The following is a 25,494-nucleotide window of genomic DNA, read 5'->3' on the forward strand; positions in this document are numbered from 1 at the left end:
TTGCAGCCAGTAATGGAGAAATAAAATATAACATTTGTTATAACATGCCATATTGCCACCTGTATCTTCAAGTAGTGCAGTGGTAATCGCTGGAATTTTAATTATATATACAGTACTGTGCAAAAGTCTTACAAACTCCCATCTTGGTTTCAGCAGTAGAATCGGTTCTGGATTCCAATTTAGGAACCACTCCAATACCAAACCTGCCCAGGACCAAAGACAACCAAACTTACTTCCCGGTTGCCAATGTGTAGTCTCTCCTGAATGACTCCATTGACCAAATAAGACAAGACAACAATGCTTTGTACTAAAATAAGCTTATTTAATTAAAAAGATAAATTGGACATAATCTGTGCACTGAACATTTAATTTCCCCTTGGTAAACATATTAAGGCACATTTTACTTTGACCAGATGCTGTACAAAATACAAAGAAGTTATAGTTGAGGTTATTCTTATATGCACATATATAACATAGAAAAAGGAGAGAAAATACTAGTACTGCTTGGGTGTCCCATTAACATACACTACAAATAGCTAATTTTATTTACCTACACAATGGACTTCAGTACAGATGCAAAACTGCAGACCGGGTTTCCAACATCCGGCACAAATGCTAGAACAGCTTTTGTCCAACATTGTTGTGAAGAAGGGAATTTGTGAACGCATAATGCTTCGTACCTTGAAACAGATGAGCTGCAACAGCAGAAGACCAGTTTTGGTTATACTTGGCGGCTAAGAAGAGGAAGATATAAGCTACAGTGGGCACGTGAATACCAAAACTGGCCGAATGAAGGTGGAAAAAGCTGGGAACTTGGGATAAACAGCAAAAGCCTTGTGTCAAAAGTACAGGCTAGTGGTGGTGGTGAAATGGTGTGGGGAATGTTTTCATGGCACACATTAGGCACCTTAAAGGCATACTATGCAGGATTGTGACATTGAAAATATAAAATAACCATGCTCAGTTATAGCCATGAGGCACATTTGCCAAATCCTTGCTCCTCTACCTGTACTTCGTCATCCAAGATGTGTTTGGGAAGTTACTGGGCATGATGCTCTTTCCTTTGTGGAAAGTGGTGGTGTAGCTACAGAGCCTGTGGGGCGGGATCAGGTGTCAGCGGAGCTTTTGTAGCTAGCCAGCTACTGTGATGGCAGAGTTGAAGAAGCACAAGTAACGTGAAGCAAAATGAGAGGCCAGCAGGGCTAGTTCAAAAACCAGTCAACCACAGAATAGTTTTTTTGCGATATAAAAATAAAAACGGCATAAAAAGGGATATAAAGTATGAAAACAGGCCGGCGAGCGGGGCTGAGGACGGAAGAGACGACTGATTGTAAACACAGGACCATAGCAAGGCAAACAATCCTGCATAGTACGTATTTTAATAGAAATTCAGCATCATTTAAATAGCACAGCATACCCAAGTATTGTCGCTGACCATATGCACCCCTTTATGGTCCCACAGGGGAGGTTTCGTGGCATGAATGTGTGGCTAAAAGATTAAGCTCAACCGCTATATATGGTGAAGGGGTTATGGGTTAAGCGCCAAAGGCGGTTAATAGAGGGGCTCTACCAGGGACTAGCCTGTATACACGTATTATGGTATTAAAAGTATTAACTCTAAGGAGTTGAACTATTCCTAGACAGCACCACAGACTTCTGGTATCAGATCAGATTTCTGATGCCATCAAAGTGTTGATTTCATTTTGTGGAATATTTTGTAAATATTCATGAAGGAAGTCAGTGAAGATAAAGCATCCAGATCGAGAGCATCAGCACAAGTGGAAAATCCGGTTACCACGTGGAAAATTGCCAAAGGAAACATCGAAGACGGGTGGAAAGGAGCTGGTTTTTACACTGAACATCCATTTGTACCGGAGCACTGAGGTGTCCACCTGTACCTACTGAAATGTGCCCAGTGCCAAGGATGGGTGTTGAGCGCAGAGAGCACACACAGACCTTACGCATTCACCTCGTAACTTTACACTCAAGCACAGCATTTTGTTAACCAACCCCAACCCAATTGTCTTTATAGAAAAGCTACATCTTCTAAGTTCATGTGACACACACCAAGTCATTTTGACCAGACAGTGAATCGCCCGTCCTTGCCCTATTCATAGCTGCCAGGGGCTTACAGCAGCTGATGTGGTCGACCGAGAGATCGAACGATCGACTCAAACTCGGGATTGAATGGTCGCCTAGTTCTCGGTCACGTTTCCCTCGTTCCTGATGAATGTGTACACATAACGTGTGGCTTTCACAGAAAGCACTGACGTCACTCTCCCCCTCAGAGAGTCTGGGTTCAGAAGGAGGGGGGGCCGAGGGTGTGGGAGGATTGTGACAGCGCTCAGGCCCATGGAGCGAAGAGCTCACCCTGAGCCTTATAGTCCGCAGTGCTGTCCGGCAGAGGGCGCCAGAGTCAACGCCATACACGGGGGCGGGAGGGGTGCCACTGGCAGGTCCTCCCTCTCTCCACTCCTTTATCCCTGCCCCTTTTTCCCTTTCCTGTTCCTAGAGGTGAAGCTTTAATTCCTTGCAGCCGCGACATCAGAAACCACGCCCGAGTTCGCAACTCCGTCCTCGGGAGCGAAACGGACCGGCGTCTCATATCTTGATGTCCTGAGACTCCACCATCTTGACGAGGGTCTTCTTCACCCGCAGGGCCGTTAGCCGAGAGGCGGGGCTCTGCGTCCAGCACTCGCACATCAGCTTCAGAACAGCCCGGAGACACTGCGGAGGGAACCTCACCATTACCTTCCACAAGACTTATAATGAAAACCATTTTTCATGTGAACAGACTTCATACAAGAGCAGCTGCACCACATCTTTAATAGGAGGTCATTGAAATCAAAAACTGATATGTTAAAATAAAATTTACCTATCATTGCTATTGTGATCATGACTATTTTTTGACATTCGCCTTTACTTTTTTTGACATTTACTCACACTATCCTAGAACCAGCTTCCACACACACACACACACACACACACACACACACACACACACACACACACACACACACACACACACACACACACACACACACGTCTCCTTCTCCAACCCCTCTTGCTCCCACCGAGACCCCCTCCATTCCTGCTGCTCCTACCTCGTCGCTGCTCCAGCGGTTAGACACGGAGGGCCTCAGGCCTTTCACACACACCACTTCCCTCATGTCCTCGAAGGAGGGGTCCGCAGGCACCATGCCCCCGTACGGCGGCTGGTACTCTTCCGCTATACCTGCGCACAGGAGAACGCCAGTTAACCAGGAAACGACAGCGCAGCGCACCGTAAAAAGGCCAGAGGCAAACTGTGTAAGAGTAGCTGTGGCATGGGCACATCGGTTATTGGCACAGTAGCAATGGATACAGTAGTTGTGGGGACTAACTGTCTTGTGGGGACAGTAGCAGTGGGGGCCGCAACAGTAAGAACAGAACAGTAGCTGTAGTATAGAGACAATGTCCGTTTTGTTGGGACAGTAGCAGCAGTGTGGGAACAGTAACGTAGTGTGGGGACTGTAAGGATAGGGACAGTAATTATGAGCGCAGTAGCTGTTTTGTGGGGACAGTAGCTGTGGGGGGACCGTTGTTGTGCGGCCAGTAACATAGTGTGGGGACAAAAGCAGTGGTGTGGGAACAGTAACAGTGTGGGGACAAAAGCAGTGGTGTGGGAACAGTAACAGTGTGGGGACAAAAGCAGTGGTGTGGGAACAGTAACATTAGTGTGGGGACAATAGCAGTGGTGTGGAAACAGTAACAGTGTGGGGACAAAAGCAGTGGTGTGAGAACAGTAACAGTGTGGGGACAAAAGCAGTGGGGGACGGTAGCTACGGGGCCAAACCTCCTGTGATGCAGCGGCGGGCCATCTCCCAGACAATTAGGCTGTAGCTGTAGATGTCGGCCATGATGTATGCCTGGAACTGGTTCTTGTTGAGGGTGTCGTCCAGCACCTCCGGGGCCATGTATCGCCTGGTGCCCACCCGTGAGCTGATTGGGATATCCACTTCGCTGGTTTCACTGAGAAACAGACACACACACACAAATATGAACACAAACGCACAGATGTATAGGTGTAGTGCAGTTTATTGCACGGTAGTGTATACATACCTGTTGAATTTGACAGCCAGCCCCAGGTCTGAATGTAGTGTAGTGTAACATTGTCTTGTCTGAGGTACTGCATATAAATACCTGTTGAATTTGACAGCCAGCCCCAGGTCGGCGATGCAGCAGGTGCCGTTCTTCTTCATGAGGATGTTCTTGCTCTTGAGGTCGCGGTGGGCGATGGCGGGCTTGCCCTGCGTGCCGTAGATCTCGGTGTGCAGGTGGCAGAGGCCGCAGGCGGTGGAGTAGGCCATGCGCAGCAGGGCCTTGGCGTCCAGCGTGGCGAAGCGCAGGTAGTCGTACAGGGAGCCGTTCTCGTGGTAGTCCGTGATGAGGAACAGCTGCGTGAAGGCGCCCGTGCTCTTGATGTCGGCAGCGATGAACCCTGGGGTGCCGAGGGGAGAGGGGGGAGTTAGTGCCCTGATGACGTTGTAGGGCAGCAGTGCTCACTCCTGGTCCTGGAGAGCCGCAGGGTGTGCTGGCTTTTCTTCTTACTCAGCACTTAATTGGTCCATTAAAGCAGTTAATTACAGCTAACTCGCCTCACCTGGTTTCTTGGGTCTGATATTAAGGTGAAAACAAAAGCCAGCACACCCTGCGGCTCTCCAGGACCAGGAGTGAGGACCACTGGTGTAGGGAAAATCTATCTACAAACATCTAATTCGCTTTGAATAATGCCAGGGAAATCCGACTGGACAGACGCACCATGCTCACTTGCACAGAGGGAGACAGACCCATACACAGATGCACAAAGTGACATCCATTACTTTGCAGGCGTTTGGCAGACGCTCTTATCCAGAGCAACGTACAAGAGTGCATAACCATAACCAGGGACAAGTGCACTGAAAGACCCAAGAGGGAAGTACAGTTCTAAGTGCTAGGGAATGACCACGAAGATAAGAAATCAAAGACATCCAACCAGACACAGATGGGCAAGCGTGCAGAAATGCATTAAAACACACCACACACACCCCACCACACCACACACACCACACAAAACATGTCCGAAAGCCTTTGGTCTGACAAAACACTCCCAGAATTCAACCTTGGGGTTAAACGCATTACCGTCCCCCCCTAACAAAGGAAAAGCGAAAGGGCTGGAGAAAGCGAGGTACCCAGGATGTTCTCGTGTCTCATGAGGACGGTCTGGTAGATCTCGGTCTCGCGGAACCAGCTGGCCTCCTCGCGGGTGAAGAACACCTTGACGGCCACCTTCTCCCCCCGCCAGCGGCCCAGCCACACCTCGCCGTACCGGCCCTTCCCGATCTGCCGCACCATCTGGATCTGCTTGGCGATGGTGCGCTGCACCTAGGGAGGGGAGGGGAGAGGACAGGGTGGCGTGAACTCTGACATTCAGTAACAACACACCCGCTGCAAACTTTGACCTTTGATACAGGAAGCTGAATGCACCCCATATTTCACTAAAACAGAGTCCATTGGTTCCCAGAGCTAGTTGACCACTCCACAGACACTGGCCATTGCATGCCAACTCCAGGAGGTTGCACCTCACAAATTTGTTTCTTTTTCTGTATGTTGGTAGATAATGATGACATATAAAACAGAGACCCTCTCTCACCAGTAAGGGGAGGCCCAGGCCACAACATGTACTGGATATCACAGAAAGCTATGGGCCTATCTGAAGTACATGTGAGCTCACAGAGACCCTCTCTCACCAGTAAGGGGAGGCCCAGGCCGCTGCCTGTGCTGGACTGGCTCATCAGGTCCTTCAGCGACTCTCCCGACGGGATGAAGGCCTCGTCCCGCACCAGCTCCCGCTGATACCGCCGCCTCTCCGCCTGCCACTTATACCTGCAAAATGTGAGTTACAGGGTGAGTTACAGGGTGCGTTACAGAGAAAAATGCTAAAAGGGAATACGGATTGCACACTTGGCTTAGGTAACAGGTGCTAGAAGAGTGCTGCCAGCCAGACAGACAGACAGACAGACAGACAGACAGACACAGACAGACACAGACAGACAGACAGACAGACAGACAGACAGACAGACAGACAGACAGACAGACAGACAGACAGACAGACAGACAGACACAGGCACAGGCACAGGCACAGACAGACAGACAGACAGACAGGCACAGGCAGACACTGACAGGCAGACACTGACAGGCAGAGACAGGCAGACAGAGACAGGCAGACAGAGACAGGCAGACAGAGACAGGCAGACAGAGACAGACAGAGACAGACAGACACAGGCAGACATAACCTGTACCTGTAATAGCAGACGACCAAGACGGCGATGAGGGTGCAGCAGCACACCGAAACCGATATCAAAATGGCGATCCAGTGGGCGTTGCCGAACAGCGGATCTGTGGAACAGAGGAGCGGGGAGGGGAGCATAAATAAAAAGTTCACATTCTGTCCGTGACAGGCCAGGGCCGGGTTTATGAGAGAAGACCGAAGTGGAACGGGAGGAGAAGGACCTCACTGGGCTAGAAAACAGATCACAGTCACCAGTGGTCTTGAACCCGTCGCCATGGAGGGCCGTGTGTATGCTGGTTTTCATACCAACCAACTAATGCTACCTTAACTGATTCCAATGACTAATTCAGCCATATGAATTTAACTGCATTAAAGTACATCATATACGCAACAGTTGCTACTTAGACAACAAAAATAACACATTTCACTTTATTTACATTACGTGCAAACCGACAGTGCAAATTCAACAAATAATATAACTAATTATATCATCAAAATCGGAGGCAGGAAGAAAAGACAGCATACACATGGCCCTCAGTGGCACTGAGCCTGAGACCACTGACCATTACCATCGATGCTAGTAGCAGTGATAGTGTCAGTGGTGGTGGCGCTAGCATTGCCGCTCCAGAATACGCAATTCGAGACCACAGAATTACAAGGTCCTAACATTGACAAAAATGAGTTGGGTGCCATAAATATGTTGTTTGTAGGGAAATTTGATAGGATTTTTATATTGTACAATCAGAGTACTTAGGGTGGCTGCCATTTTGATCTATGAAGAACTGCCCTGCATTTCAGCTTTGTCGTGTTAGGATGTGAAAACTTATCTCAAAACTATGCAGAATGCAGATAGAACCTTATCTCATGGTCACAGATTTTCTACAGGCACTTAAGGCGGTGACCAAAATCATTAACGATGGTGAAAGTACAGTTCCACTGGCGAGCTTTGAACCCTGATCCGACCTCACCTCGCGTGACAGGGGGGGGGAGCTCTGGCTGCAGGTCGCGGTTGCAGAAGTCGGTCTGGCAGCACTGGATGGTCCGTCTGGTCTGGGAGAGTGAGGAATCCTGGGATGCGAGAGGACCGTTAAATTAATGACCAGCAACAACCCTCAGGCAGTCATGTTCATTCCTGGTCCTGCCGGGCCACAGGGTCTGATGTTTTTTTGTTGTTACTCCGCACTCGTCTGACCAATTAAACCAGTCGATAACACGGTTACATTGCAGCACCTGATTTCTTAGGTCGGAATTGGTTTCAATTCCATTCAATTCAATTCAATTCAATTCAATTCAATTCAATTCAATTCAATTCAATTCAATTCAATTCAATTCAATTCAATTCAATTCAATTCAATTCAATTCAATTCAATTCAATTCGTACAGGGCTTTTTACAGAAGACCATCACAAAGACACTTTACAGAGTGACAGAAAAAGGTCAATACTAGGCATAAACTCACAAATAGCAAGCAGGTGAATACAAAACTGCCAGTGGAGAGAAAACTGCTGAAACCGTGGCGAGAAAATCTCCCCAATAGGAAGAACAAAAACGAGCAGAGCTTATGACCTGCCAAGACCAGGAATGAAGACCACTGTTGTAAGGTTATCTTTTTACGAGAGCATCCAGTTAACAAATAAATAAACAAACATGGAGACAAGCATTACAGTGATGAATCGTGGTAAAACTGTTGTAATATTTTTGTAATAAAGGCAGAATCTAGTCCTTTTACCTTGCACTGAAAGTGAGAGCCTTCATATTTCACGCAGCCGAAGCTCAGGATGGCCTCTCCCTGCTCGTCCTCCTCTATGATGGCGAAACACTGCCCGTTTGTCCTGTGAACAAACGCGCGTGTCAGAAACACACATGGATGAATGCAGACAACCGGAGAAACGCCACAAAGCAGAGGTGTGGGGTGCGGCATGGTCAGGTGGTGTCATGGCACCAGTGAGGGAAGGATTTTGGGTATGAATTGCATTTGACGGGGGGGAGGTCAGGATGGTTTCCGGTACATTCCGGTCAGCCCAGGAGGAAGAGAGTACTGACCACAAACCAGTCCCCAATCCAGAGGGACATTAAATGACAGCCATTTAGCAAACTCTTATCCAAGCGATGTGCAAAACCATAACCAGGGAAAGCGTACTGAAAGCCCAAGAGGGAAGTACAGTTCCAAGTGCTAGGAATGACCACATGGATAAAAATGTGAGCCCCAGGTGCCCACCTGCAGGTGCTGTTAGTAGCGTCCATGGGGCAGTGTCCAGAGCAGTAGCAACTGAGGAATCGCGGGGCGTCCTCAGGGGACACCGTCCCTCCTTCCCCGGGCCCCGGAGCCCTCCAGGGGCCTGGACCGTGCTTGACCCCCGTGCCCTGGAGCACGTAGTCTGGGTCCTGTCCGCCTGAGGAGAAGAGGAGAGGGGAACAGTGAGAAAAACACGGTGCTCAACCAAAAATGTACTGTAAGGATGCTGTAAGCTCAGTCCAACATCAGGGTCAGGGTGGCAATTCGATGGTAACAACAGAGACTACAACTGCAGGATATTTGGGCAGTAAAGCCCAATACACCAACATAATAGAGACTGAAATTATTATTTTTAGTTATTATGGGGTTCCTCCTAAAGAAAATAAAGGCACAGCCTCTTCTGTAGCTGTATTGGACTATCACACAAATATCAAAAAAGTGTAATGTCAGTTGCTGTGGAACTGCCCAGGGGGAGAAACCCTAATGGATTGTTCACCAGGTACAAATGAAACCAACAAGCCAGTATCCAACCAAGCTGGCCAATCATGCAGCAGGAAGACAGGAAGGATGAGAAGGCACTACCATAATGGAGTACACTTTTTGCTCTTAAATATACATTTCTTTCAAAACAATTAGCATTGAAAAATCCAGAGAAAAGGGAAAAGATTAGGATGAGGACAGGCAAAGGCAGTGGGTGAAATTTTCGCTATGGAAGGCTAAATTGTTTTTTAAAGAATTGCTTTGAAATAAGTGGATGCTAATGGCCTGAAGAGAAATTACATTTTTGTATCACAGGTTCATTTTTGTGTGTCATAACATCACAGCTGATGCCTCTGGGGATGGCAGAGGTGCTGAGAAAGGAGCTCAGAACATGTGATTCAGCATTGCCGAACAAGTGCTGCCCTGCACTGCACTGCTGCTGTAAGTTGCACTTGTTGACTCGGTCACCCGACCCCAATTTTAATTCAATTAATTTATTAGAAATTAAGAAAGGTTTATCCTCCCCAAGGAAGAGAAGGGTAGAGGAGAGAGAGGGAGAGAGAGAGAGAGAGAGAGAGAGAGAGAGAGAGAGAGAGAGGGGGGGAGAGAGAGAGAGAGAGGGGGGGAGAGAGAGAGAGAGAGAGAGAGAGAGAGAGAGAGAGAGAGAGAGGGTAGGGGAGAGAGAGGGATAGAGGTAGGGAGACAGACAGGGAAAGAGGTAGGGAGAGAGGGTGGGGGAGAGACGGATAGAGGTAGAGAGAGAGAGAGGGAGAGACAGAGGGAGAGAGACAGAGTGTGTTTGATATTTTGAAACATGAGAAGGCCTCCTTCTCTCCCTCCCCATCTGCCTCCCTGGGGGGGGGCTTCCTGTAGACTCGCACAGCACACCTTCCAGTTCAGACACGTCCACAAAAGCCCTCCAAACCTACACTTTACAAAGCTCTGTACTCTTCTCCTGCTCCCTCCTGTCTCCAACACAGCCCACACTCCCAGCCTGGGCCACTTTACAGCCATTATGCCTCAGGGTCCTGACAGCACTAACATTTTCACTGCTTAAAATCAGCCTTGGCGTCCTTAATACTCCATGTCTTCATTTAAAATCTGCTACCCGCAACACACTAATGTTCCATTCTCCAAATCATTTGACTCTCTGCAGGCATGAACTATGGGGAACAGGACTCCTTTTGTTGTATCCCAGTATTCCCGCACATCTAGTGATGGTAATCTAAATGCCAGTGGGTACGTGCACGCTGCATGCCTGTATGTACATAAAAATAAAAAAAAGTCGGGGGTGTAGTTATGGAGAAGGATAAAAGAAGAGGAGTGTGGAAATTCACAACAGCATTTCCTAAACGTACGACATGAGACGAAGGGAAAAAAGGAAAAAAGAAAGCACTACACGCATTCTTCTACTGAACAACAAACCGCAAACTACAAAGGGCAAGAGTCGCAGCAAACCGAGATTAGACAAACAGCGAGGCGGGGTCCATCGGGCCGCGAGAAAATAAACAGTAATGGGAGACAATTGGCTCCATTATCGGGGGAGCTATCTAAATCTCTGAACCCGGGGGTGGGGGGCTTGCAGCTTTGAATCTCATGGCACTTATATTGGTGAGAAAACAGAGAGCAGAGATAACAGGCCTCACAAAACATTAACCCCCCCCCCCCCCCCCATTACTGCACAAGCAGCTCTGTGACTCAGAACTCCCCTAAACTCACCCCCACCAACTCCCAAACCCCGACTCTCTACCCTTAATCTCCAACCGCATTCCTTGTGCTGCCTAACAAATACACAGCCCCACTCTGGGGGATAACAGCCTGCCTCAGTGCGTGTTCGGCTTTAGTGCCGCCATCTCTGTTTCTTTACAATAAATAAATGTTAATTACTCTTTCATTTCAGGTGCTTCAAACCAGTGAGTTTTACTTTTGATTAGTTATGATAATCGGCATCTGAATGAATTCGATTTCACTCAGCTCATCGGAAACCCTGTGAAGAAGAACGAGGCCTTCGCATTGGAGAGATGACCCATGCGTCCGTCGTCGTGGACAGGGGGAGGAAGTGGCTTGCTTTCACCGCTTCAGCCTTCCTCTCCTGTCTCCTAGGTGACTGAAAGCTGACTTCGGCTCGGACGACTCCTGTGCGACTCCTACTGACTGCCAGAACTGAAATGGCTCTAGCCCCTGGTGGGTTGAGTCTGTGGGTCAGTCTGAGAACGGTATAGATGGGCTCGCTCAACCCTTGGTCAGGTCAGCATCTTCAGTCCATGCGACAGAAGCAATAGAATAAGAGTTATATAACAGAGGATGTTTCTGAGGAATGATGTTTCGAGGTTGGGTCTAAAATGGTGGATGTTTCTGAGGAATAATATTTTGAGGTTGGGTCTAAAATGGCAGCTGTTTCTGAGTTATGATATTTTGAGGTTGGGTCTAAAATGGTGGATGTTTCTGAGGAATTATATTTTGAGGTTGGGTCTAAAATGGCAGCTGTTTCTGAGGAATGATATTTTGAGGTTCGGTCTAAAATGGTGGATGTTTCCGCTGAATGATATTTTGAAGTGAGGTCTAAAACGGTAGACGTTTCTGCTTTAACTCTGTGGTCAGGGCTAAATCAGGCCGTGTTTGTTTTATGTTTATCGGATCGCACTGAAAGACCATTAACCAAGAAAGCCCTCAAAAGCCCATGAGGGCCTAATGCACTCCAGGCTGGAGGCAGATCAAACACCCGGCACTTTAACACAAGAGCTGGGGCAGAGCTCTCCCTCCCTCTCCCATTTTTACTATTCTGGTAAAAGTAAGCAAAACAATAAAACAGACTCAAGCGCTGCAAGCATCAATCATTTGCCATGCGTCATCTAATTATATTTTCCTTGTTAATAGTGTAATAGTTTCAATCATGTCCGGAGGATAAAATCAAGTCATAACCTACAGAAGACCAAAAAGGGATAAACCGAATGTCGCCAGGATGGACAGTGTACTCCCAAAAAAAAAGCAAGGAGGCAAAAGATGGGTGCCCATACAATAGAATGTAGTGGGTTTCCCAGAGTGTATTCTGGGTACAATAAAAAGCCATTTACAACTACAATACAGCAGAAGAGAGGCTTGAAAACTTAAAACGTGAACCCCAGGTGCTTAAACCATTCCCTGGTTATGGTTAACCCTTGAACTGAGGCTGAACCTTTTCTTGAAATTCTTCTGAGATCCCAGCGTCTTCTGAGAGAAAAAGGTGATGCACGGAATTTCCTGTCCCTCAAAGAAAGGTCTCCTGCTCAGCTTCGTAGAGCCCGCACATGAGAGCTCAACTTTACTGCTAGTCGCTAAGGAGGCGAACGCTGAAGTGTACATGCAGGCACACGTGTGCGCACACACACACACACACACACACACACACACACACACACACACACACACACACACACACACACACACACACACACACACACACACACACACACACACACACACACACACACACACACACACACACACACACACACACACACACACACACACAGAAACCTATACTTAAAGGCCTGGCAGCACCATCACATGAGGCCAACAGCAAGAACTCACTGGACGCAGTGCTGCACATGGCCAGCAGGAGGCCTGGCCAGCAGCTGAACTGAACAGGGGACGGTGGGGGAGGGAGGATGGGAGTCATTTAGTAGTAAGCCCTGGAGGCATGCGGGGTGTCTGCGCTACACCTTGACGGGCCTCTGTGTAGGACGTGCCAGCTGTCCTGCCCTGTTGTCAGCAAAACAAAGACTAAACAAAGGATGAATAAGCAGCTAAAGGGAGGCCCATTAACCCACTAACAGCTAATTTCACCTCTTTGTTTCCTCTGAAAACCTTCAATGCGAGACTTAAGGGAATGCAAACCTGCCAGGTGGCTGGTTGTTTTAAAAACAGAGCTGGTGCAGACAAAATTAAGCAGCCTCTGGCTACGATTACTATTGTTATTTTAAAGCTGACCACAAAAAACAAACATGTTTTTTAAGTGTTTGTGAGCATGACCCAGAAAAGTTTTAGTTCGATACGTCTGAGCTGAAGCCGTGGACCTTTCTGCAGAGACTGTACTAGCACTGCCAAGTGTTAACCTCTCTGCAGCGTGGCTTGGTGGTTCAGAGGCCTCATAATTCAGTGTGGGCGACCTTACGAGCGATTCCTGTGGGCCTGTAAATTAGACTTCCCGCCTCTGGCATGGTTGACAGCAGGCTCGGCCCACCGCCCCACCCACCCCCCTGCCCAACCCCCCCCACGGAAACTTCTGGAAGGCAGACGGGTGTTTGGAGCGTTTGTGCTCAGTGACAAGCTCCCTCCGGCGCAATACAGGAAACGGTTAATGTGTCAGGGAGTGCAGAGCACTGACATTACACTCAACAAGCTTCCTGTAGTAGAGCCTGGCCAAGAGGCCCAGAGAGAGAGGAGAGCTCACATGGCGGCGTCGAACACGGCAGCAGGGGACACTATAAATTAAGCCCCGCTCAAGACCTCGGGATTAGGGGAATTTTCGATGTCATGTCCCTTTGGGAAAATAACTTAAAAAAGACGGAAAAAAGGGAGAAGGTGAAGGGGTGAGCCTTGAACCAGGCCAGATAGTTAATGTCTAGCACATGGCTCCCCTGTCATCACTGCTCAGCTGAGCACGGTAGACACGTCATTGCGGAGGTCCCAACTACCTGGGACTGTCCTTGCTATTATCCTGCCCGGAACCAGGTTTGGCCTGCTCCTCTTTTCCTGGCTGCTTCAATGTTTTTCCGCCTCGGTTTGTCGCCGGAACTGCCAAGCGGGGACCGAGCGTAGGGCGCTGTGGTGAAATGCGCAGATGGGTCTGACGTGGTGTGCGTCGGGGAAGGAGTTAGGGAGAGGGGGCGGGCACCGCTGCAGCTCTTCCTAATGACAGGGAAGCGTGTTTTTCCTCCCTGTCAGCCACTTTTATTCCCTTCCCTTCGGATTTTACATCACTGCAAAAAAATTACACCAACTTGTGCATTAAAGGGGAGAAAACTGACTCCACCTCCAGCCTCCCCAAAGCCTCCACACACCCCCCTACACACTGACCCCCCCCAGCAGAGCTTCCCCCAAGCCCCTCACTGTGATTTTTATGAAGACAGGCTCAGCTACTTTTTGGTTTTGGTTTGCATTGCTAGCCCCAAGTGGGTGCTCTCTATGTACATGCTTTCCAGGAGCCCCCCACAAAAATGGCAGAGGGGATCAATCATTTTGATCCCCTCTACTGTCATTAGTGTCATTCAGAAATGTTAGCACCGACTTGGCACCAAACGATTTAGCATAGTATCTTTTTAATGGTAAAACTGCCAAAAGGTGTGAGGAACCACGCTCCAACCAGCGGTAAGGCAGGCTGGGACAACGTCACTGTACCTTATTGGGCTGCTGCCCAAAATGTGGTGACAAATTCACATGGCTAAAGCATCAGAAAAACAGGCATACAGAGGGGAGAAAAGGAGAAGAAACAACAACACAAAATGCTGGTCTCTAAACCGGTGACTTCCATTAAAAGCTAAACACTGTGCCAAAACATTTGACGTCAACTAAGTTCAAGCACTGCCAAGGGCACCGAACAACACGCACTCCCCAGCATTTTAAAGGGCTAAATTGTGTTTATATCAACCTCTCCCGCTACGTTCGGCTCTGCTGAGCTGAATAACGGAGCTCTCTGATCAGAGCCGTCTGAACGGTTCAGCGTTTGGCTTCCATTGTGAGGTTATCTGGAGGGTAAACATCATCTAACTCAAAGCTAGGAGAGAGCAGGGGGGTGTACCTCAGCCAAATGGCACACAGTGGGACAGCTGCATTCACTGAGTGCACTCAATCAAGACCCCCTACCCCCTCATGTTAGAGCAGTGAAACAGACACACACACCCCCCCTCCCAACACACACACACACACACACACACACCCCCACCCCACCCCACCCCACCCCCCACATTCCAACACAACCCACCACACACTTTTCCTTTCCTCCACAGTAACACACACACAACCCTGCAAAAATACTTTCAGAACTCCAGATAAAACACATCAAGCTGACCAATCTGATGTAATGGCCTGGTTTGAAGTTAAGTGGAGACAACAACACCCATCTGGGCAAATCTCTACATGTAGGATCTTGTGGACTTTAGCATGCGCTCGTTGTCCGTAAGCAGCCATTAGCCATTATGGCTGCCAGCTGTAAGTCAGTACCAAGAAATGGCCTCACCTTGTATGAGGGATCAGAAAGTTACCTACAACAGAAAAGACACAGCTGCTAGCTGAAAGCCACATGCCTTACAGTCATTAAGAAAATTAGCTTGTAACCAGATGACTGGACAGGCTCCTTTCCCAAAATGGGGATCCTAGAGCAGGATTATACCCATAGTGGGCCCCTGGACAGAACACTTTTGAGCCCACCCCCTCCCCCTTCCTGTGTTAAATTAAATTAATGCTATCCAACAGGCATGTTAACCTATGGAGACCCCCTGGTGGTCTGGGGCCCGCGGGCAGTTTTCTGCTTTGCCTGGTTGGTAACCCAGTCACCCAGGCAAGCAGAAACTCTCCCAATGTTGCTGGCATGTAGTAGCAATGGTATAACTTTCATAAAACATTCTAGTAACACTGCGATAGCTGGGATGAGCAGGACATTACTCTAGAAGCTTCAAGCTGCAGAAGTGAATACCAATGTACTTTAAATGTAACAAACTCAAGACCGAAAGTATATTTATCAATAGCTGCTCGGCCGCTATACATTTCAGACCCAAATTGTATTAGAGTGCAATGACCAGAGGCTGAATGTTGTGCCCTTGTTTAACAACTGAATTCAGGCTGCATGTGGTCCTACACACAGCAGCAAAGAGAGAGAGAGAGAGACAGGGACGGGGTGAAGTGTTTTTGCCTGGTTGGAGCTTACCTTCTGCTCTTAGTGTAAGGACGAAGCAGGCTCCTAGAACAGCCATGTGGGCTAGAATCCCAGCCATCCCGCAAAATTCTTGAAGGAGTTTCGTAACCCCACTACGCGGTTCGTCTGTGGTCGTCGAGGGAGTGATCGGGTCCCACCCTGAGGATGGAGGCTTTATGAGAGGGCCGAAAAAGGAAAGCTACCTTCTCACTGGTTCTTCTCGCCCACAATCCTGAAACATAAAATAAAAATTTATTCAATTCATACTTTGATATCAATTCAATATCTGAAAAGGAATCAAGCGGAAATTTGCGCAAATCACAAGAGTATATTGGCCCAAAAACTGACTATTCTGGCTATTGGAAGCCTTGAAGATTTGAAGAGGTGAACAATTTTGTTTCTGTGAAATGAGCCCCTGGAATCACAAACTACAATGGCTAACTTATGAGGGTGCAATGGAAGGGAACAAAGGAAAGAAGTGACTCTAGTAAGATGCATGTGAGGTGAAGGGTCAGAGGTGAGGGGTCGGGGGTCATGGAGAAAGGTTAGCCCGTACTCTGATGAAGGCTAGTCAACCATGGCAGCTAACCTCTTTGCTCCCCCCCCAGCCTTTCCTCTTGATGTTACTCTTGAGTAAAACGGTGCTCTCCAGTGAATATTTTAAACAAAGCTATTTAAACCACACACACAGGCAAGGCATGCTCAAATTTAAAACTGGAACCAGGCACAAATACCTGCTGGGCTTCACCTGCTCACCCGGTTAGCCTGGCGCACTTCCTTAAGCAGCTAAAACCGGTCAATGTCCGCTGTAGTAGCCAGGGCTTAGGCTCCATGTCATCGTGCCCCCATTCAGTTTGAGGCGGACCAGTGCACGAGGGGGACTGCGGGCAGTGACCTGTGGTGCACTTTATACACCACCGTGTCAAAGCTCAACCCAACAGGATGAGACAGGCGAGTGTGGGCTAATCTCAGAGGGCCAGCAGGGGGAAGGAGGCTAGAAAAGAGTTCAGCGACAAGGGGGGGGGGGGGGGGGTAGGCACACAAGCAACCCCCCACCTGCCCAGGCCAAGAAACTGATCATGGGAAGGTGTTCCTTTCCCCTATCCCACCCATGTGGTCCAACCACCCTCTGCTGGGAACACGGGCGTCACTACATCAAACGACCAGGCCCCGAGCGTAATGTCATGGTGGCAAACAAAACAGTCGCTGTCCCAGACACAAAATGGAGGCAGTGTATCAAAAAGAATTGGGAAAAATCCTTGAGGGAAGAAGGGTTGTTAAGAGCTGCTGTTCATCTCACACATACAGTACTTCTCTGGTTATACTGGACAGCAGGTCATACCTGCGGCTGCTCCACCCTGTGCAGTCTTGTCCCAAGTCTTACTGGAAAGGGAGGAAAAACCTACACCAAGAGCAGAAAACAAAGCTTCTTCGCACTGTGAAGAGGGTGGGGGTGGGGAGTTAGCCACAAGATCACGGGAGATAAACATACCAAGTACGCTGTGCTAGAGGGCCTATGGAGAAGCCAGTCTGTGGCGGTGGGTGCCCCAGTTAATTAAAAGAGAAGCAGAACGAGGAGAGGGGTCACCGTTATCTGAGAGTATGGATGGCATGCGTTGTGCAGCGGCCCCTTGTAGAGGATCAGCCTTGCGTGACGGAGGCGAGGGGCAGCACGCTGGAGCCAGCTGTGTTTCAAGGGACACAGTGGAGACCGCGTTTCAAATTAATTCCTCGTGTCAGACTTTATAGACCACACTGTGGTACAACCAGAATCTAGTGATTGGAACACGTGGGACTGAAAAGCTTGATGACTCTGAAGATGACTCTATAAAATAGTTATGCCAGGGCACCAGCCGGTGGTTTGACTTTGTTTATAAAAAATGTCTCTCGGTCTCTTTCTTTGTCTTCGGTCATGCAATTGTGGGGGAGAGCAGCCTGTTCTATGGAGAGGAAGAAAGGGTGGAGAGATTTTTCGTGAAGTGTGGCAGGCTAGAGGGTTTGCTAGCGGTGTAGAGGACTAGTTATGTTTTTTCCAAGGGGACCATATATGAAGAAGGCCAAGGTATACACCGTTAGTAAAGAGGAGTCTGGGTTTATTACATTTTATTTTTTGGCCAGGCAAAATTAGCTAAGTGGAAAAGTAGGAAAAACACAACTGGTTCAGGAACAGTGGAGGCAGAAAGCATTGTTGATGATAGCAGCAAGGTTGACGAAAGAAGCAAGGTTTTCTTTGAAGCTCTATACTTTCTGATTATGAATATTGTCCCAATAAATGTTAAAAAAGAAAAACTCTTCTGTCTTTCTTGCTCTCTCTCCTGTGATCTTCCTCTTCATCTCTCTCACTCTCACTCTCTCAGACGCACACAAACTTTTATCTGGTTGAGATTTCCACAGATTGGCCAGCATCGACTCAGGGTGCACACACCCCACATTTCATACCAGATGCTCTGGAAAGACCGCCGGCAAGCTCCCCTGGTTCAGGAACAGCTACGGGACTCCAGCTGGCTGTCAGAGCCAAGGCCTTGGCAGACCCAGTAATGGAGATTGAGGGAAAATAATGCTCCATTGTATCACGCCAAATTGTGAATACAGACCACAGGTGGAAAAATCCAGGTTCATACCGTAAAAGGCCTCCTCGCTATTTTGTTCCAGTCATCTGGATTTGCTAAACGGCACAATTGTTGAACTTGGAGGTAGAACTAATTAGGGTAATCAGGACTTTTGGCAGGTCTTTTACGTTCTGACACTGTACTTTCCCCCACCGGTATGGAGTAGGAAAGGGACTGTTTACTCGAGTAAAGGAGTATTTGCCAGCATATTCTTAAATGATCAGGAATAAAATGCAATTGGAAATCTGTTTTTATTTTCAACCCCCCCCCCAGCTTGTTATCATAAAAATAGGAAACTCAACACTACGAAATCCAGCAAGAGTCAGAGCCACATATTGCATCAGTGATATTTCAGCTAACTCAAGTACATGCATTTAATCAAAAAAACCTGAGAGAGCAGAGAGGGGACTGGCACCTTCCACGATGTAAAACACCACGTCCATTCCGATTCGTGTTTGATTTTCAGAATTGCTAACAGATTTCATTTTGTTTTGACTACAACTGCACTGATTTTTATTTATTTTGTTAAGCACAGCTGCATTCCATAAGAGTGAGCAGTGTCTTCCAGCCAGTGTCGAGGCCTTGTGTTTGGTTTCCCAGCATGGAACAGACAATAGCCCCCAAGAACTGGACACACATATACCAGCCAATAAACACTGGCCCTCTATATACGCTGGCTGTCTCATTCCTTCAGAAAACATGCTTTAGGATGGCAAATGTATTGTAAGAAAAGCGAAGAAACCATGAGATTGTGGAAAGATTGAGTGGGGATGGACGTTGACAAGATCTCTCAAGGGTTTTTAAGCAAGCCACCTTCTTTTTCTTTGTTTTAAGAAGATGCGGGGGGAGGGGGAGCACTTACTTGAAGTTGAAAGTCAGACTTGTGGGGATAAATTGGGGGGCACGGGAATCTCTGGCAGCTCTGTAACGTGGCACAGGTTGCCACATTCCAACACCCGCCCCCCCCAAGAAAAAAAACCCTCCTGCCAGTAATCAGTTCTTCAGGCTTTTCAGTAATCCTGGATGGTGTGAGTGCTCTCAGATTTCCATTTAGGAAAGCTTCTCTTCCAACAGAGACCTACAGCTCAATTTCACACAGCCCCCAGCCCTTCAAACAATCATCAGGCCAAAGCCAGTTTACACACACTACAGTATAAACACAATTATCTCACAATGTCATTGATCAGGCACCTCTATCCAAGGGGACCTCAAGCACACATTATTTTACTCAGGATTAGGCAGGTAGTGTAAATATGAGAAGACTGTATGCATGCCCATTCATCTTCCAAGGGATTACATGCGGAGATCAGCCGTTTATCCACTTCTGTCACTTCATGCACTTATTTAATTATACTTATGTGGACTGTTCTTTTAATTATCATATAAGCCGTAAGCAGTCTAAGCATATCAGCATAACTGGTAGTATAATTGATAGCAAAAGGCTAGCATTAATAGCATACTGATTGTAAGCAGAGTGGCACATATTTTTGGCATGATAAATACATAGTACATTTGAATGAATCAATCGATTTTGACTGAAGTGCGGTGTTCAGTAAATGAAGTGCCATTTCTGAAGACAGAAATGATTAGCTGACATTTCCCCAATGCATTCCTCTTACTGCATCGCAAAAAGCATTCCTGAGAATGCACGGTCCAAGAAATGACAGCAAAGAACATGATAACCTACCCGCAGGAGAGTATAATGCGTACCACTGTATCACACATCAAAACAATATCTGCGGGCAAATACACTGTTAAATGACTAAATGCAGATATCAAGTAGAAAGGATTTGCAAACAAGTACTAAAGGAAGACTATTTCAGATGATATCAATTTGTCCCATTACCTTTGCTCCCATAAAATGTGGGAGGGGGGGGGGGCTATGCATAAAAGGTTTATAACTCCTACACAGATCACCCGATATATGTAGATGTAACCACCGGCAATACCCGCTTTCTGAAGAGGAGCAATATGGCACTGCATTCTCAGAGAAATGGTGGGAGGGCAGTGAGCTCAGCAGCCTAAACTGTACAAATGAACTGAAATCAGTGCACAAACCGACGATAAAGAACAGATTGAGCTTACGCACCCACCCTTCCCCTGTTTTCACGCCAAAGCAAACACAGGGACCCGTACGAGGCGAGGAGCTCAATCAGACGAGCATTACCCCGTCATACGGCGCGCTGCCTGCCTGTCTGCAAATCTGCAGTTTCACACTCCCGCGACTCCGCGCGTTACAATGCGCCCGTATCATGAGCGCTGTGGGCTTGTCCCGGGATGCGTTGAGGCTCATTTCAGGTCTCGGGGCTCGGTTTCCTGGGCTCGGCGGTGGGGCCGTTTTGTTTCTTTATGGCGTCACCACCCGCACCCCCCCCGACCCCGGTCTGGAGTCTGAGATCTCCTCGCGCTCTCCCTGGAGGTGCCTACGTTGGAGGTTTGGACAGGCAGGGCTACTTTTCCATTACCTGCTAATGCACTCCGGGGGAGTGGAGAGGGCACTCATGCCCCCCCCCCCCCCCCCCACCAAGAGTGCTGCAGTGGGGAGGGAAGGAAGGGTAGTGGGGGGTACGGTCCCAGATCAAAGGCCTAGCCTCCAGCCTTGGCAAGCAGGGCCAGGTCCAGCTGTAAAGGTTACAATCGCTCAGCACACTTCTGTCAGTAGCCCCGCTCAAAGCACGTCATAAAAGACCAGTCTGCGCGTGTGACTGCCCGCGTGTGACTGCCCACGCAGACAGACACACACACACACACACACACACACACACACACACACACACACACACACACACACACACACACACACACACACACACACACACACACACACACACACACACACACACACACACACGCCCACTTCCCAACACATGCAGGAGCCCACACAGGCCTGAGAGACTAAAAGACAGACAGAGCTTTCCATATCACCACCCTGATGTAAACTCTGCCGTGAATTCAAAGGTTCGGCACGCTGACTCACAAGTCAAAATCCAAAACAAGGCTAAACAGAAAACACAAATACACAGGAAGACACACCTCCCCCTTCCAGAGTGCCATGAAGTGGCCAGAGATGGGTGGGACTCAGTGAGGGGAGGTGTGGTCAGGAGAGGGGCCAATTCAGCTTCACTGTGGTCACATTCCTGGGAACTAATGTTCATTCTCCTTCCCCGGACGGGGTGAGCACATACAGTGTAGGGGGAATAGGGCTAGTTTTAGCTCTACATTGGGAAAAGGCTATAAAGAGCCAGCACAGTCCCAGCTCTATGGGGGGGGGGTCCTAGGTCTATAGGGGGCAACGGGCAAAAATGAGCCAGCTCCTTCAAAATGTATACATTTTTCTAGGGATAAAACGGCAAGAACAGTGAGGCAAAGACTGTTAACAGCACTCTGAAAATCATTTTGTCTAAATAGAATGGCAAAGAAACAATAAAACCAGGAACTTTTATGAAAGCACATTCCCAGCCTCAGCCCAAATGCTTCTGAAGAGCCAAAATGAATCTGACAACCGGCCTAGCAGGTGTTGCTCCATCCACAAGAGTCTGACTGCGACAGAATACAGAGGCACACTGAGTCAGTGAACAATGCTGAAGCTGAGAAAGCTTTGTCTTACATGGCTACTTTGAATGGCCTGGCTTCCTCCCCAACCTCGGTCTGACTCCTCACTGAACCCCAACCCGCAGCCAGAAAGCAGGGACATACAAGGCATTTGACATAACTGTTGCGTGCTCTTGTGAGTAGGGCTGTGTGCGGGCTGACTGGGTGTACGAGTGTGTGTGTGTGTGTGTGTGTGTGTGTGTGTGGCGTGTCAAAGCAGACAGAAGAGAGAGGGAGGGAGGGAAGGGGGGTGAGGGGGGGTTAAAAGACTGAATATCTCCTGTCAGGCTAATAGAGCCTGATTGCATCCTTGACAGGGTGGGGGGGGGGGGGGGAAAGTAGATAAAGAAAGAGCGCAAGAGAGCTGGAGTGTGTCAGTTCTGCCCATAGGCGCAGGGCTGATGGAGTCAGTCTGGCGCGTCACGCAGTCAGACTCGGGAGACATGTGGCTGTGATTGAGTGAAATGGGCTCTTTCGCTCTGTAAACACTCCCGAGTGCACCCAGTCTCACGCCCTTTCACAGAGCGTGTAGCCGTGCGCATCCGTCCAGCCACCTCCCTCTGTCCAAACTTTCATTCCCTCACACAAATAATCTAAGTAAAATGGAAAAAAGACTTGCTGAGGATGCAGCAGACAAGCTTTGGACTGGACAAACCTCGTCACAGAAAACTGCATTCGCACACACACTGTGGCGTCTAGAAACGAATATGAAAAATAATCATGACAGATCTTCGGATTATTATGCTGACAGGCAGAGAGTGGTTGCATAACACGGCTAGAACACGCGGCCAATAAAGCATATGGAAATTCATACTTTCATCCAACCTTGACAGGAGAGCAGTAGAGTATCCAGTTTTCCTGGAGGTATACAGAAAAAAAAAAAACCCAGGTTCACACTGGGAACCTCATGCTTCATATGTACCCCAAAAGTGGCTGATGCTACCCTACGGCAATGCTGCAGTGGAAAACAACATGATACTCCCACACCTAGCTGTGCCAAAATGGCAGGTCCATGTCGAAAACCAACCTGACCATCCAGGCATTTGTTGTATATGGGGAGAGAGGTACAAGTATCCTCATTTTGACGGTGTTTGGGGGCCAAACAACAGCAGAAGACCAACACAGCAGCTAGTGTCTAGTCATTGCCAGAAGAAGTGAACAGGAGTTTCCTGCCCCCTCAACCACAAGCCGCAAGGGAGTGTCCTACCTTATAAGAGAGCTGAAGACATCCAGGAAGAGCGTGTGGATGGTCAGCAGCACTGGTCGCTCTCATCTGCGGCCAGACCGATGTCATTCCAAAAGTGGGGAGGGAAGATCAGTCAGCATAGTATCATGCAAGCCTGGAGGACAGAGAGAACAGGAGGGAAAGCACCATCTTGTTAATAAAAGCACTCTGTAGTAGGACGTGGAACAAGAGCCAACTGTCGAGATACCTGCAGACAAGCTGGGCCCTCCAGTTTCAGGGTCGAGTCTCGGCTATGTGCTATGTCAACAGCCCGTTATGACCAGAAGTCCCTTGTGGTGAGACACCTTTTGCTCTGCCAAGGACAGAGTATGTTCAAGCTGGCCAGGGCTCCTTGGGCTGTCACTACATTCCAATACTGTGTCCGACAACTAAAAACTACCAGCTGCTCGTGAGAGGGATGCGTTTCCAAATGTGCCAGTACTCCTCTCTTCTGTAGTAATGCATGAACCGTAAAGTGTAATATCATTAGTGCAACTGGATCTGAGAACCCATAAGGGCATGTAGCAACATGTTGCATTGGGCTGACCCTGGATCCCTGAATCCAGCATAGAAGAGATTCAGTCACAGTGTGCGGACACCTCGTCAGCCTACCCTAATCACCATTAAAAGGAATGGGGAAACCAAAAGCATAATCACATTTTCATTGTCAATCTTAAAATAACAGGGGGGAGAGAAAAACTATGCCCAATCCCCTAGGAAACAGACATAACGTCTCTCAGGCTAATATTACCTCCAAGTAACATAGTCTAGATCTAAACAACAACAAGATTACAAATGGCTAATCCACAATGCTCGTGCTTGCTAGGCAACATCAAATGTACCAAGAGATGCATGTAGAAGGAGCAGTATATATCTGGTGTAGAATGGTAGTTGCTGAAACTAGTTTACAGAGGTTAAGGGTCAAAGTGTCCAGATATTGTCATAGCATACAAAAAAACAGTATGTGCGAAACCTTTTAGCTCAAATTTCATATCACTGTTGTTTTTCAAAAGAAAATGAATGTTAAATGAATGACCAGCAAACCTTACAGTGTTGTTACTGTACTGTTTGGATAATGATGACACTTAGCTAAAAGCCTGTGAGTAAGCCATGCATTATTGACAATGCATCTGCAGCCTTTTAAAATGTCTTTTATCAATGGTCTTATCAGCCTCAACCTACACAAGAGATCAGTTCTGCATGGGGGTGAAAAACAAGCAAGGAGGGGGAGGGGGAGAGGGAGAGAGAGAGAGAGAGAGAGAGAGAGAGAGACGCAATATCTCACACTCACACGCACACATGCACACAAATTTAGACACAGCCTTTCCCAACTACATATTCGTTGATGGTTATTACATAGCTCATGTAGGCATTTCTTTCATTGGGAGAAAAAAAAAAAAAAAGGAGAGCGTCCATTTTTATTTATTTTTTCCATGGGGGGGTGGGGGTGCAGAATAGCTTACTGATAGAGAAGGGAACACTATAGAATGGACTCTCTGCACTGATACTAATATTGCACTGTAAGTTAATTAACCTCTACTCATTCTCAGCTTTCCATTGGTGGGTTTCCAGGAGAGAGCTTACGGCTTGCATGAAACGAGACCTGTGGCACGTCTTCCAAACCAAGGTCTGTTAAGGAGAAGCGGTTTACGAAAATACGGTCTAATTAAAAGCCCATCTCAGGCTATTGGCACCACTGCATAGCACATATTTCTCCTGCAGACCTTGGCTATCATGATGGGAAGGGCGCTGGCAAACTCAGCGCACTCAACCAATAGAGGCAGGGGGAGGGGGGCGAGGAGTTAGGTGGCAGAGCAAGAGTGTAACAGATCAGACATCCCGTCACCAACCTGAAAGACATGTTTTGTCTAGGACACTCGAGAAATGACCCCCTCGACCCTGACCAAGACTAAACTACCACTACCATTCCCAAACGTTGACAAAGAGAACTTACCCACTTTCAGTGGCAAACTTTTACATTAATCAAAGATAAAACACAACCTGAACATTATCCTCATCAGACCAAAATATTGCCTTTTTGCCCTTCTTCAAGAAATTGACACTTGAATTTAAACAACAACCACAAACAGTCTAGCCAGTAATTTGAACCCAGGATTAAGAAACACATTTCATATTTATAAACTGAGTTGAA

General features: G+C 47.9%; 1 protein-coding gene across 3 annotated transcripts in view; it reads right to left on the reverse strand.

Annotated features, from left to right (window-relative positions):
• Positions 1-301: 301 nt before the first annotated feature.
• The window catches only part of LOC133112032 (bone morphogenetic protein receptor type-1A-like), a 34,699-nt gene continuing 9,506 nt past the window's right edge, over positions 302-25,494 (reverse strand). For 2 of the 3 annotated variants that reach the window (XM_061222717.1, XM_061222724.1), the window contains exons 2-13: positions 23,325-23,457; positions 15,930-16,149; positions 8,528-8,702; positions 8,039-8,141; positions 7,279-7,378; positions 6,321-6,417; positions 5,769-5,904; positions 5,211-5,403; positions 4,183-4,480; positions 3,836-4,011; positions 3,105-3,235; positions 302-2,727 (exon numbers count right to left, since the gene is read on the reverse strand). In XM_061222717.1, coding sequence (XP_061078701.1) covers positions 2,602-2,727; positions 3,105-3,235; positions 3,836-4,011; positions 4,183-4,480; positions 5,211-5,403; positions 5,769-5,904; positions 6,321-6,417; positions 7,279-7,378; positions 8,039-8,141; positions 8,528-8,702; positions 15,930-15,996 — 1,602 coding nt within the window. In that variant the 5' untranslated portion in view covers positions 15,997-16,149; positions 23,325-23,457 and the 3' untranslated portion in view covers positions 302-2,601. Of the gene's footprint in view, positions 2,728-3,104; positions 3,236-3,835; positions 4,012-4,182; positions 4,481-5,210; positions 5,404-5,671; positions 5,686-5,768; positions 5,905-6,320; positions 6,418-7,278; positions 7,379-8,038; positions 8,142-8,527; positions 8,703-15,929; positions 16,150-23,324; positions 23,458-25,494 lie in introns of those variants that run through there. The other variant, XM_061222732.1, reaches the window with a different exon arrangement.

The sequence above is a fragment of the Conger conger genome, chromosome 2, assembly GCF_963514075.1.
Source record: "Conger conger chromosome 2, fConCon1.1, whole genome shotgun sequence".
In the NCBI taxonomy this organism is placed as follows: Eukaryota; Metazoa; Chordata; class Actinopteri; order Anguilliformes; family Congridae; genus Conger; species Conger conger.